The sequence below is a fragment of the Nyctibius grandis genome, chromosome 2 (genome assembly GCF_013368605.1).
Source record: "Nyctibius grandis isolate bNycGra1 chromosome 2, bNycGra1.pri, whole genome shotgun sequence".
Taxonomy (NCBI): domain Eukaryota; kingdom Metazoa; phylum Chordata; class Aves; order Nyctibiiformes; family Nyctibiidae; genus Nyctibius; species Nyctibius grandis.
Window position 1 is genome coordinate 39,450,786 of NC_090659.1, and position 14,245 is coordinate 39,465,030.

General features: G+C 38.6%; 1 protein-coding gene across 5 annotated transcripts in view; it reads right to left on the reverse strand.

The window, feature by feature from the left end:
• The window catches only part of MOSPD2 (motile sperm domain containing 2), a 38,962-nt gene extending 25,276 nt beyond the window's left edge, over positions 1–13,686 (reverse strand). Inside the window, exons 1-5 of one of the 5 annotated variants that reach the window (XM_068423008.1) lie at positions 13,605–13,686; positions 13,334–13,400; positions 4,070–4,225; positions 3,303–3,389; positions 720–874 (exon numbers count right to left, since the gene is read on the reverse strand). In XM_068423008.1, the coding sequence (XP_068279109.1) occupies positions 720–874; positions 3,303–3,389; positions 4,070–4,225; positions 13,334–13,400; positions 13,605–13,613 (474 nt within the window). In that variant the 5' untranslated portion in view covers positions 13,614–13,686. Of the gene's footprint in view, positions 1–719; positions 875–3,302; positions 3,390–4,069; positions 4,226–13,206; positions 13,309–13,333; positions 13,401–13,604 lie in introns of those variants that run through there. The other 4 variants (XM_068423017.1, XM_068423043.1, XM_068423026.1 and 1 more) reach the window with 4 other exon arrangements.
• Between the last annotated feature and the right edge of the window lie 559 nt (positions 13,687–14,245).

Here is a 14,245-nt window from a genome sequence, read left to right on the forward strand (position 1 = left end):
ATTTGGTTAAAATGAATACTGAAAGCAATGCCTGCTTGATGAACTGCTCTTTTGCATCCAGCTAACTTCACAACAAAATTCAATGGGTAAAGAGAAATGCGTGCAGGGACTTAAATGAACAAAATTTAAACACACAGGGACACCATACATAGGATGGAGAAGGCAGCACCAGGATCAGAATTGTCAACTGAAGATGCTGACTTGTCAGAACGGATCATCATTCTCAAAGATCTCAGCCACTGCATCTAAGGGTTTTAATGCTTCACTATTACCCCATTTTTTCATCTTTCCCTCTTGACTGACTGATTGGTCCAAAAAAGATGACAACAATGAAAATGGAGCTGTTGAAGAAATGGCAGCAAATGTACTCACAATAAAAGATGGCTCAGCCTATTGCCTTTTGGGTGCTTAAAAACTAAGTTCACTATTGTCATCCATGATGACTGACAAACCAAGCTGGTGAGCAAATACTATACAAAGTCCCTTTGGCTCAGTCACCAAACTAAAAGCAAGTTTTCAGTGTGCTGCACAAGACTTAAAGTTTAATATGTAACACAAGATTTTGGAAACTGCACATGTCACAGGAAGATGCCCTACATATCACTGATGTGAGCAATTGTTAAGTTATTTAGGTGTCAAGGACTGCACAGGGACTCCTCTTTTTCTGGGGACGTTGCTTTCCAAATTAAGCTATCAGAAAAATACAATAAAATACTTACTATGTGACTGATTCCAGTTTCAGCCATGTCGAATACCACTGTTAAGGGTTTTCCATGATCTCTCTTGGCATAATATTCTAACCAAAAAGCTACCAGTTTCTTTTTCTCAAGTTGCTGTTTAGGATCTCTCGTGTGATGTTTCACTCTAAACCAAACTTGTGAGAAAAAAGAAAAACACACACACAAAAATTGAAACAACAGATCCAAATCAACAGAAAGCATTACGCAAATAACTGTACAGGATGTACTGAAATTTATTAACACCTCTGAGTTTGTATCCTACATTGCTACTGAATTTGTGGCCACTGAACAGCCAGAAAAACAATTGCATACCTTTCCACACCCCTACCTTTTTCCTTGCTCACACTTTTATACTGGAACTTTTGAAAAATTGAAAATACAAAGAATTACAGCACAGAAGAAACAGTAAAGTGGAAAAATACTTTTCATGTATTTAAAGGCTACTTCTCATCTAATTATTATTTCATAATTTCAAATTAAATCATGCAGTCCTCAGATGTGATATTATGTTCTGCATGTATTCTAAGTATTGTTGTGGTTGTGACATTTACGTTTCATTTTTGCTTGGGTTTTCTACAGCATTGTAGTTGATGTGTTTTGAAAAACTATTTATACACACATTATGAATTATATAAAAAGCAGACCTTTTTAAAATAAAATGAAAAAATCCAGAAGATGAGCAACATTACATAAATGAAAGCCCAATACATACCCTTCTGGAATAAGAAATGAGTCATGCAGAAACAATTTTTTCCACGAAAAGTAGCATATTTCAAAATAACAGACTGTACAAAAGTGTCTGAAACCAAATTACTGGATATACAATGAAGTGATAAAAGAAGTATTTGGGGTGGCAATGTGAAGAACAGTCTTCATTTTGGTACCTCTACAATATCAAAATCAGACAAGCCCTGAAAATAATTGTAGATACACTCTAATATTTTTCTCCCTGAAACTTGGAAAGTCTTACTAAAAAACAGGTTTCTTCTCCATGTCTTTTACTTCCAATTGCAAATGAAAAATATTTTACAGCTCATGTAAAGAAAAAAATTTTTTTAAACATGGCATATTAACTAGATGCTGTAAGGTCAGCATTTCAAAAAAAAACCATACCCCTATTCAAACACATGACTCTTGTGAAAGTAACCACTAATTCTTGAAGAACTACTTTACACTTCAAAATGTCTATTTTACATAATAGAATGAGTATGAAGCATGTGGCCCAAGAAACACATTTCTCGAATGCTGACTAACCAGGAACTCCTAACTACAATACAATCTGAATTTGCATACTGATATTCTGACCCAATTAACATTCACAGAATAAACACTTCAGGTACACAAAATTGAGACATTAGTTATGTTACAATCAGAAATCATTATTTACCTGACTTACACATTCTTGTCACGAAACAATTGCATAATTTTCTCAGTCCAAGCACTGATGCAAGAAAGTCATGTTTTTTCTTCTTCTTTCCCCCCTCTAATCCCACCAAATCTAACCACCCAGTATAATCAAGCTCAGCTTTCTAAATGCTATGAAAAGGTATGACCACCACTCATCCTTGAATACTTACCTTGGAGACTAAAAGAAAATCATGAAGCATAACAAAGTAGCAATTTTTCATACAGCACTGACTTCTTACAAGGATAAGAAAAGGGATACTTTGACAAAACACAGCCATAGAACAAGAGCTGTTATTTTTCTGGTCATGATTTTTTTTTTTGAAAACTCATATATTGGTGTTTGAAACACAGTCATTTCTAAAAAAGACTGGATTGTTAGTGTATTTCTGGAAGCAAACTAGCCCTTGCAAACCAAGGAAAAGCAGAGTTTCAGCTTTAAATTTTTGGTTTGTTCAAGATAGTTGCTTGGAAAGCTTCATGAGTGATTTGTTTTAAAAGCCTCTTTTGCCTCACAGGATTTAAGCTTAATTCAAAGTAAATGTGAGATGTTACAACAGATTAATTTATAGAAAATACTGTCCACTATTAAAAAAACCTCAGGAGTATTTTAGGCAATACTACTGTTTCCCTATAAAATCTTATTCTTTAATTACTAAAAGTTAATCACGCAACTTGAGAGTTCATTCTCCAACAATTCTCAGCTGTCCATGCTGTTACTGAAGATTCCAATGACATCAGAAAAAATTAAAAAAACAAAACAAGAAAAGCATTGCAGATCTCCTGTGAACCACTGCAAGTATGCAAGAATGTGGACTGCTAGAAAAGCAATGACAGTGCACTGTAATAATGAACATTTATACTAGTCATATACTCACCACAGTAGATAGAACGGACTTCAATAGGAAAGTTAAATGTGCATTATAATTAGGATAAAGGTTTATGATTTTTAGAAACTGCTGATAGTGTCCTCATTCCACTTCTGTGATCCAAAGAGATACTCAAAGTTACCAACTTCTCATCATTTTTAATAAAAAAACGTTGAAAATATGTACCTACTTCTACTTTTAAAACATTATTTTTCAAAACAGATACTAAAATGCTGGAAACAAAAAATAATGAGCGAAGACTAAAAATGTTATATTCTGTGTAACTTACATAATTTATAGCCCTCTTTATCATATCCATGCAGAAAGAGAGAACCAATCTCAAATAACCATTTTGGAAGGACAGATTCTGTCAAGTCTGCAAAACCAAATGAAAGATTATTTCAGTATTTATATTAATAATCACATTGTAACTTAACAGAAGTCACTAAAAATGCACAAGTCTAGCAACAAAATACAAAAATGCCTTTATAAACCACCTTCCAAGGCCTTTCCTAAAAAACTGCAAATATCGAGCTCATTTGAAATCTTTACTATCTTCCCCTATGCTGTAGAGTACAATCTATTTAGGAAGAATTAAGAATTAAAAAAAGTGATGCAGGAAAAAAATGCTGCACGTTTATTTTTATTCATAACTGCAACCTCTCTTGCTCTATTCTTTACTTCATATTGTGAAGTCCTGTAGACAAAGCCATGATGATGAACAGAGCCCTGTTTTTTTCTGGGGTTTTGTTGTTTATTTGTTTTTTTTAAGGACTCTATTCTAGCAAATGCACAAAGACAAAACGAGATAGCTGCCTTCCTTCCTCTTAAAAAAACCTTTCAATAGACATATGGAACCACAACAAAACACTGAGACAGTACAGGTCAACATAAAAAGCAATAGTCCTATTTTTTTTTTTTTTTAAGTCGAAAAGTTGTTGCTCAGCTCTCTGTGGTACCTACAAAATCTTTAAAAGGTGCTTAATGAAACTACATGTAAAAGTCAATTGTAGTTCAATAGGAAAAATATCAAAATCATTATATAACATAGCTTACCATTAACTGTATATTCTTTCCTCCACTGAAAGCTTTCATCAATCATCTTTAATGTATCATCCACAACATCGTGACGCCAAATCAGATAATTTTCAACCCACTTATCATCTTGCTGAAGTCTTTCCACATCTCTAGAATCGTATTTATCTGATTTATCTAGCAAATAAATCAATTATTGTAAGAATATAGCATTTGCTATGAAACATGAAAAGGAGATTTGTCAAGTTTCAGTATAAGCATCTACTAACTACATAGGATTTCTTTTGCAGCCTCAAACTTAAGCAGACAAAGCATAGCTTGAGAAATTGATTAAAAACATTCATCTTCTGTGATGATATTTAGGAACACTGCAAGATTACTCTCATAGAAAAATACTTTCTGTGATTCTTATTCAAAGAAAAAAAAACATTAGAAAACAAGAGGGTGTGTGTAGAGCAGATGTAATTTTTCTAAAAACAGGTTTCTATAATTAACATAAATTAGCATATAGTCTAAGAATCTGTGTACTGGTGAACATATACATTAAGCATCACTACTTCAAGCTTCAGTTCTCAAACTTACAGGCATCAGCATATCAGACCACGAAATGCCAGAACAGATGTTAAAATCTCCATTTTCTCCCAGGTAACAAACAATAGGACGAGAGGAAACGGCCTCAAGTTGCACCAGGGGAGGTTTAGATTGGATATCAGGAAAAGTTTTTTCACCGAAAGGGCTGTCAAGCAGTGGAACAGGCTGCCCAGAGAAGTGGTGAAGTCACCATCTCTGGAAGTATTTAACAGACTTGTAGAAGTGGTGCTTAGGGACATGGTTTAGCGGTGGACTTGGTAGTGTTAGGTTAATGGTTGGACTCAATGATCTTAAAGGTCCTTTCAACCCAAACGATTTTTTGACCACACGCTATACATCATGGCATTAAGCAAAACTCTTTTCTTTAAAAAGGTTATACATTCTACACTTGTTATAAATTGTTACCTTACTGAACACAAACTACATGCAACTCTAGAGCAGTACAAACCCCCCAAGCCTCAAACTCTTCTTATATCATTTTTGCAACAGGATAACAGGTTAACATGCTTTAGGAAGTACTTCAGATGAAAAATTTTTAAAAATTATTTTTTAAACAGGAAAGTTTGTAAAATACAAATACTGAAGTGGATCTATTTTTATTGTAGATATGCTAAACAAAGGCTCAGTTTTTAGATCAATGCTGCTCTTTGTCTGAGGAACCTGCATCATCAGAATGTAAATCAAGTAAGATCAAAAAACCCATAAGCTCTTAAAACTATTCACTTAAATTTATTTGTAATTAGCATGAAAAAAAAATAAGGCTAGTTGTTAATAAAATAGATGTCAATTTTCACATACTGGAAAGACTACTAACTACTTTCAGGGCCATCATACTTAAAATAACTACTTAGAACTGTGAGTGGATGGTTTAGGGATGCGTATTTCAATCAGACATCTTAACTCTAGGAAGATGTTAAAAAAACCCGCACCTTTAAATTCTGCTAATGTTTTTAGTTTTACTCACCTACATGCAAAGATATGACCTATTTTACTTGTCTTTCAATTTATACTGTTTCCTGTCACAAATTAGTCAATATAACTGTTAAGAATATACCCATTTAATATGCACCCATCCACTGAGTTATTATAGTCGCACTCCCCCAATACACCTTTTCACATCCAACTGCTTCTCACACACATTATCTGCTCAGTTCCTTCTTTACTAGGTTTCAAATTTCTCCTTCCTTTGATCCCATCCCAGTACCTTACCTTCTTCTTTAGCTGAGCCTACAGTCAAATTCCACTTTGCTTAATCTTAGCCCCCTACTAGCTCTTCTCTGCCCACAAGCCTCCAATCCACTAAAAACTCTCTCTCTTTCAGTTCCTTCTCTGATCATTTCCATACTTGCACCAGACAGCTCATTCCCTATATTCTAAGGCCAGTAAAGTGAACACTCAGCATAAGACTGAAATGCTGTTTTAACTTCTCTGTGGCTCTAAGTCAACCACAGAGGGAACAAGTTGCAAAGATTTGGGGTATTAAATTTTGTAAAGTCTCAGCTGCTCATCTGAAATTTGATTATTCCCCCAATAATTTATGATTTGGACAGTTTTGCCTGGGCAATGCTAACAGTAACTAGTTTCAAGTTAGAACCATGAAAAATTAACATTGGAGAGGATTTCTGCAGGTCACCTCAGTCCTAACTCCTGCTCACAGCAATGCTAACTTCCAAGTTCAAACAGGTCGCTATGTACCTTTTTCAGCCAAGTTCTGAAAATTCAAAAGGGCAGAAAGACTCCACAGCCTCTCTTCGTATAACATGCATTCCAACCCAAATCCCCTTCAGAGATACCGTCATGTACAGTAACTAGGCTGGCACATCCCCAGTCAGCTAAAGCAAGAGAAGCACTGGCTTGTCCTAGCCATGGTATACCAGCTATTCTATGCTATGGATTATTCAATATGGCATATTGGCAATTCAAGCCATTTATAGCTACTCATAGCCACAGAAAACTAGGACTTTGCAAGAGCAAAGATTTACTTTAACATCAGTATTACATGTCTCTAGTGCCTGAGCTACCTTACTTCAACTTGGTTTAACAATCTCTAACACACACTAGCTTCCAGCTAAGAGTGATTGCAGTTAATCATCAGCCAAGTATTTTTCTGAGATCAGTCCCATGTATATCCTATTTGTATAAGGGATTCGAGTACTGTGTAATTAAAGAGAAAAACCACACACCAGAGGAGAACGTTTCACACTGCTTTCTGAGACTCTGCTCTCAGCATCTACTTGAAAGTAGAACTGTCAGAAAGACAGAATAGTGCTTCTTGTATCAAACAATAATTTAAAAACATTCACATATCATTACGCAAAACGTGCCTCAGAACACACGTTTCCAGGCTACTAATAAGTCTGGGAAAACTCTGAAGTTAGATAACATTAAAAAAATAGAAATTTAACTTTATCAATATTTTAAGAAAACGAAAGTGAAAGAGGAATGGAGAAAACGTTTTATCCAAATTTTTAACATCAATGAAAAGCAAGCTGGATTCAGAGATAAGGACAGTTGAAAAAAAAATATTTTTCCTGTCTTCAGCAACTAAATTCTCAACATGATGACACACGTAATCTGAATTTACATATATACTACAACACACACTAGAACAGGAATAACTAGTCAAATTCTGCCTCCACAGGCATTTGCAGTATACCAGTATTTCAATCAGGTAAACTTAACAAGACTGAAAGAACAACAGGGATACTGATTACTGTTTTAACCTTACCCAATTTATCCAATTCTTGCTATAAAATAAATAAAATTTAGAATGAGATTGTGAATCCAAAAGAAAGGTGTTTTATCTCACACATGTAAAGCAGATTGATATGAAATTGCTGGAGTCCTTCCACTAATCCAGTCACTGAAAGTATGGCAATTCAGAGAAGGAATTCTTCTTCAAATTCATGCATTTCCCATAATTCTACAGACATCTGAAAACTTGTTTTCAAACTATGCTGTGAAATAATCTGAGTGTTTCTAATTTTAAATCGCCCATGGAACACTTGACCGCAGTTACTGGATTATTAGAAATTTCTGGAGTTAAAACAGAATTAGTTGAAAGAAAATAGACCTTTGGGGTTCTCAACACAATGTAAACACATCCTGCACAGCAATTAAGATGCCAAAAGGAAACAGAAGTTGAGAGGCAGTCAAATGGAAATTTAGGTGAAACTATAAACTGAACTATCATCTCAGACAATCTCCAAGCCTAGCCACTGAAGATACCTGTAAACATATACTGATGCTTTTCTCACTGGAAGATTAAGCACCCGTTTCTTCACACCCGCAGAACTGCCACTAAGATGCTGAGACATTAAGTTTAGTTACCCTCTACTCTGGGAGATGGACATTCCCATAATTAAGTCCATAACAAACAGAATTTCATAAGGTATTTGGAACACACCCCAGCTGCCCCAAAAGTTACACAAGGAACAGCATTCACAGCTACTTCTGTTCAGAAAGACCTAGTGAAAGCCACATATGTAACAGCAGTGCCAGACTTTTGTGAAACATTTCATGGTTAAGACAACTGTCCAGAAGCTTGGAAACCTGGTTCCTCCCTCAGCCCAAGAGATTCAAGCCTTACTGTAATCCCAGAATAGTTCCACAGCCAGTGGAACAGGCAAAACTGGGATGCTGCAAGACTCTTCTGTTGAACTGGTAAGATGTGGAGAAACTAAGCAAGACTCAGATCCAGAAAAGCAAGAGAAAGCATAATCTGCTTCGAAAATTTGATATTTACTGGAGAACTTCAAAACCAAATTCTAAGTTATATATGAGGGACTAACAGTGACAACAGCAAGGAGAAGGGGACAAAATTAGCGCTCTCCATTCCCTCAGCTAAAAGGACTTCAGAAAGATTTGAGTGAGCAAGAAGACTGAAACCTTTGAACTTTGACCAGGTCTCATACAGAACTTTATAACATTATTTAACCTTATTTTTAAAATAGCTACTTAAAAGTTACTTTCATTTCCTCATTGAACATTTGGGGTCAAGGGAGAAGACTGGGAAAAGACAGAAAAAGTTCTGTTTGAACAGCAGCTTCTTCCTATTACTTGCCTTCCTTTTGTCTTGCTTAAGTGAGAAGTTCTGTTCTTTCTATGACCACATTCTGCCCTATTAATAGTTGTCTTCTTCAAGCTGAGAAACTTACGGTGAAACTCTATGATTTAATTACTATCTTCCAACATAAAGGACCCTGTATAACACAAGACAACAGCTCTCAAAAGAACTCCAGAATTGTGCAAAACTAAACGAACATAAATTTCACTGCAACACTTTCACTGGAAGAATTAATGAAATTCTTTGATGCACAAATTGTAACATCCCTTCTCTTCACATTTTTTCAGGGCCATCTACATTACCAGACCAATGCTGCACTTCTGTGTTTTCTTCTGGCATTCATGCTTTAGGAAAAATAATAGTAATTTGAGAATAATCACAAGAACATGGAAGAGACACTACAGGACTGAAAACCAGGCAGCACAGCTAAGTCCCACACTAAATTAATCCAGCGAAGTTCAGAATTCACAACCTGCAAGAACGACTCCTCCCTTCAGGAAAAACTCTCACCTAGAAAGAAATGTTACAGAACAAGTCATACACAAAGCTAAGTAGGGATAGCAACTACATACCTTTGAACAGATTAAAAAAACCCCACTAAATTGTACAAGAAATTGGAAAAAAGCAACTTCGCAGTGTCTGTCAAGTGTTTCATTACACAAAGCCTCTCAATTTAACTACTGCCTTAAGCTATTTCAGTCAAGCAGTCTTGGGTCTGAAAGGGCCATAACTATTCCTCTGACCTTGGCTAGAAAGAGGAAACGAATTTTAATTGGCTGTTGATGCCGAACATGTTAAACTAAGTACCATAACAGTCAGGTATGGGCCTGCAATTATTAGATTAAGAAATTGGCAAGACTGAAAACAATTTAAGAAGGTCAGTAGCCATATAGGGACAGGGATGAAGAAAACAGAACTATTTCCACCCAATATATAGTTATTTCAACAAAATCAAGCAGCAATAAACAAGTAAAATATCTGCCCTCACGAGATATGATAAATTTAAACTTTTAGCAAAACTGAACACTCTCGGTGACAATAAAGACTACTTCCAATAGAAAGCTCAAGCATTAATATCACATGTTTCCTATCTTATCCTTCCAGCATTTCTCAGCCTGAAAGCCAAGAATTAGGGAAAACAGATTTTTCGGAGCATAGAGAGACATAAGCAGGTATTCAAAAACATTACCTTAAGAGTTTTCTGCAACAGTCATATCACTATGTTTTTTTGAGGATGTGCCATATGTCTAAAATATTATTTGTAATTGGCAATGCATTAACAATTGCATTGTTGTGATTAACAAAAAACAAATTTTGCTACTGGCTTAAAGTAAGTTGTGATGAAATTTAATCTTTTAAATTGGAGTGGGAAACCTCTCTTACAAAATCGTTTTCTGAACATTAAGCTTTACCTAAAGGAGAAAGGAAGAGGATGCAAGTGGAGAAGGGCACGCAATAAGAAATGGTAAATATGCAAAAAGAAGTGTGGAAAAGCTTGTTGAATGGAAAAATCTACCTAATTTGATTTTGAATCATTTCCACTAACATTAAAATGGAAAGTAATAGCCCAGAAATAAAAGCTAATTTTAGAAATCCTCGAAGAAAAAAAGACAAGACTGTTTACTAGAAAACATTATTTTCTAGTACTGACTGGTACTAACAATCCTTTGTTTTCACTGTTCCTGTCACCACCCAAATAATTCACATCATCAACTCTCACAAAGAATCCAAACATATAAACAGAAATTAGGCCCCAAAACTGCAAAGATAAAGTGCTGTCCGCCTACCACATCAGACAGCATTCGCTAGTCTATGGGATTAACAGGAACTTTTCAGTATTGGAAATATGCCTTTTAAATGCAAGGGTTTTAACTACTAGGGATATATATTCCTCACAAGAACTGATGTTGTCTTTCAACTACAGCTAGAAAAGTAACTGAAGAGAAAAATAAAACTACACAAGATCTCAGTTAACATTAAACTCTGCTTTCAGATAAGATCTCACAGTGGCCAAGCTTTCCTGCTAGAACCCCTCAACGGCCACATCTGCTGAACAATTTCATCAAGAAAATTCTCGTGCAAACTTTAGGGAAATGAGCCAGTAAGGTTCTCTGACACTGTATTTTCCAAACTGTATCTGACTATTAAAATAATTCTTTGATTTACTCGCATAAATTAAACAAATGTGTAATTCAGAAAACAGATTTCCGGTGCTTTCAATTGCTGAACAAAACTTTTCCCATCCTACCTTGAAAACTATCAAGACCGTAGTATATTATTTGGTTGTAACTTATGTGAAATATTCCAACATGCATTAGATGTGGCAGTTTAACATTAGACTTTTCTGAACTAGCTATATAACAATATATTTTTGGATATTTTACTTTAAAACACTGTATTTTGACAATAAATAATTTCAACCAAAAATCAGGATTTCAAAGGCCCTCTAAGTTTTCATTTCATAACCAAAACAAACATTACTGCAAGACCATCACAGCATTTGTGACCATTAGCAATTCCTCCTGCATGGAGGGAAAACTAGTAACTATGAGTTCCATAACATGGAAGAATCACTCCCACAAACACCAAGTTTCTAGAATAATCAGGAGCACTGTTTTCCTCAGAGACAAAACAAAAGAGTAGCAGCCACACCCCCCAGAAACAAAACTGCCTGAAAAATTTACTCAAATTTTAACACTTGCAGCTCACCTGTAAACAGAATTAGGTTCATTTTGTAGAGGCCCATAATTCTATGGCCACACTAAACTTTCACAGAAAGTATCAGTTTCTCAGTGTACCTTGACAGTGCCCTTAGTTTTGAAAGCAGACTAGAATTGCTGGATATGAAGCAATCACTTGTACCTTTACAACACAGAAAGTCAAGTGTTTGGAGGTGTCTGCATGCATGCACCTCCACACTCCTTTTCAATTCAGACAAAGCATAAAAGAATACATTTTAGAATGTATACTGTAAAGGCTGGAGGACCACAATAAAACTAAAACCCTGTGGTTTTCACCCTTGAGCAGGCATGACAACGTAAATTCAAGGGAGGGACTTAAGAATGTAAACTCAAAAAAAAAAAATCCTAATCCTATTTTCTTGAAAAGGCTAAGTGCCCTAAACCATGATCCAAAAATGGGCTTACTCAGAAAATGTGTTCAAATACTGCAAAAAGGATTACAGCTTACCTTGCAACAGTATTCAATTATTTTAATGACTGTAACAACCAGCCCAAAGAGGCTTCATTAAAACTAGAGAAACCTGTGGAATTCCAAGATTGTAAGGGATAGTTCAATTGAAAAGGTAATACTCCCTTTCAGCAGCAACTGTCCCAAAGCAGTTCTAGGCTTTTCGAAGTGATTTTTTATGAATATGACTCTGGCATATTAGAATACAAAGCAAGATGAATCACCTATCACAGGAAAATATACACATTAACTGAAAACATTAACAGCCAAAAGAATTTATAATTTAAGATGATCCTCCACTCTCCTGAGCCTGAGCTTTAAGACTGCTAAAGACATCCTTATTCACACAGAAATATTAAATAGTAAAATAAGCTCTCTCTTCTTCAAGATACTATTCTAATAATTTGTCATCTTGCCAGAAATACAGGTCATCTATAACCAAGGCCAAAAGAGCTTCCTTTGTAAAAGTTAGCAGAGCAACCATAAGAAACAAAGTCGTACCACCCTCAAAGTTTGCAAGAAAAGTGCTACAGCCAATCACAAAGAAGTCATAGAAGCATGCAACCCTTATGTAAAAGTGATAACTAGGTAACCTCGATAATTCTGATTGGGAACATCAAAGCAAGGCATGTGTTTGCAGAACTGAGGCTTATATTACAGGAGATGCATGCAACTCCTAAACTACTGGGCTCTTACTGTATTTGCATTAAAAGTTGGGTAGAAGCATGTTTTTAATAGAAAGTCCTTAGACAGTCATAATAAAATGTACTGCTTACTGCAACTGTGAACGTACTCTACTACTATATATTCTTCTATTATAAGCAATGCAAATCAACCTTGAAATGAAAGGAAACTCCTCTAGGCTTACCCTGGTATTCCCTTTCCCCTAGGCATGCCCAGTACCTCCTGGCCTTCATTTACAAGTTTAAAAGCATTTGCACTCAAGAATCAAGTTGAGCACGCAGCATGATTTTAATTAAGACCAGCATGAATCTGAAGTGCAAGTTACTCTAGAAAAACAACTCTTTCCTTGACAAACTGGTCAAGAACTCCTTTTTTTTTTTTTTTCCCCCCTCCCATGTTTTATGCCCAAAAAGCCCCACACACAGCAGTGTCCCAGACCCCACACTACAGCCAACAAAACACAACTACGGGTCAAAAGGACCCAGACCTTTGCCCCGACACGTCCTGTTGCCCAAGACAGCAACCCACAAGCGAGCACCAAGAGCCAACACAGAAAACCTCCTGCTTCGTGCATCATCCCCACCCAGCTGCTTTGGCCACCTGAAGAAAGGCAGAAACACCCGCTCACCTGGGAAAGGGGGGGTATTGGAAACCCACAGGGGAAAAGTGACACCAGGCAAGCCCCAGAGACCACATCCACGGAGCCGGGACCACCGCTCCCAGCGCACCCCCAGCTCCACCACCGAGGCGCTCACCTGGCAGGTACTCCGCCTCGAAACGCCGCCTAGTCTCGCTTATCAGCGCGGCCTTATCCTGTCGCTGCTGAGGGGAGACAAGAAACGGGAGGGGCACGAAAGGAAGGGAAAGGCCGGGGCTCGAGACAGCCCCAGCCCCTCACCTGTACCGCGGGCCCAGCCGTCCCGACCGCCCGACCCCCAAGCCGCTGCCGCGGGCGGCTAGAGAGCGGAGGGGAGGCCCGGCGGGCAGGCAGGTAGCCGGGAGGAGGGCATGGGCGCCGGGACTCACCTCAGCCATAGTACGGCGCGACTACCCGCCACGGCCGCAGCAGCTGCGAGGGGCAGCGAGAACTGGGGATGGAGGCGTCGCGTGACCCGGCAGGGGGCGGGGCGCAGGGCGAGAGGGCGGGGCCTGCCGGCGGCCCGCCTCCCCCACAGCAAGAGCGGAGGCGTCGGCGCGGCCAACCAGCCAGAAGCCTCGCCCCGCCGGCCCCGCCCCTTTCCCGGGGCCTGGTCCCTGGCCCCGCCCCTGTGCCGGCTCCGCTCGCGGCCCCTCCCCGCTTCCCCTCCCGTCATGCTCCCTGCGGCGGGAGCTTCGGAGCGGCCGCGCGCTCCGCTCCCTCCCCTCCCCCGCGCTCTCTCCTTCCCCGCCCGCCCTGAAGCCGGGACGGGAGCGGGGCTGCCTCGGGAACCGGGCAAGGCCTTGCCGGCGCGGAGCCTGCGGTCGCTGTTCCTCTCTGGGCTGGCTCTCTCCGTAGAAGCTTGCGTGGCCCCTGCTCGGCTGGGCAGGGAGGGCCTTAACGGCTGTCAATGGCTTTGGGGGGCGGAAGCCGGGCCGTGTCCTGCTGCCGCCTCAGCCCTTGGGCCGCCGCCGCCGTGGGAGCCGCTCGGCGCGGGGAAGGGGACGGTGAGGCCCGGCCGAGACTGTGA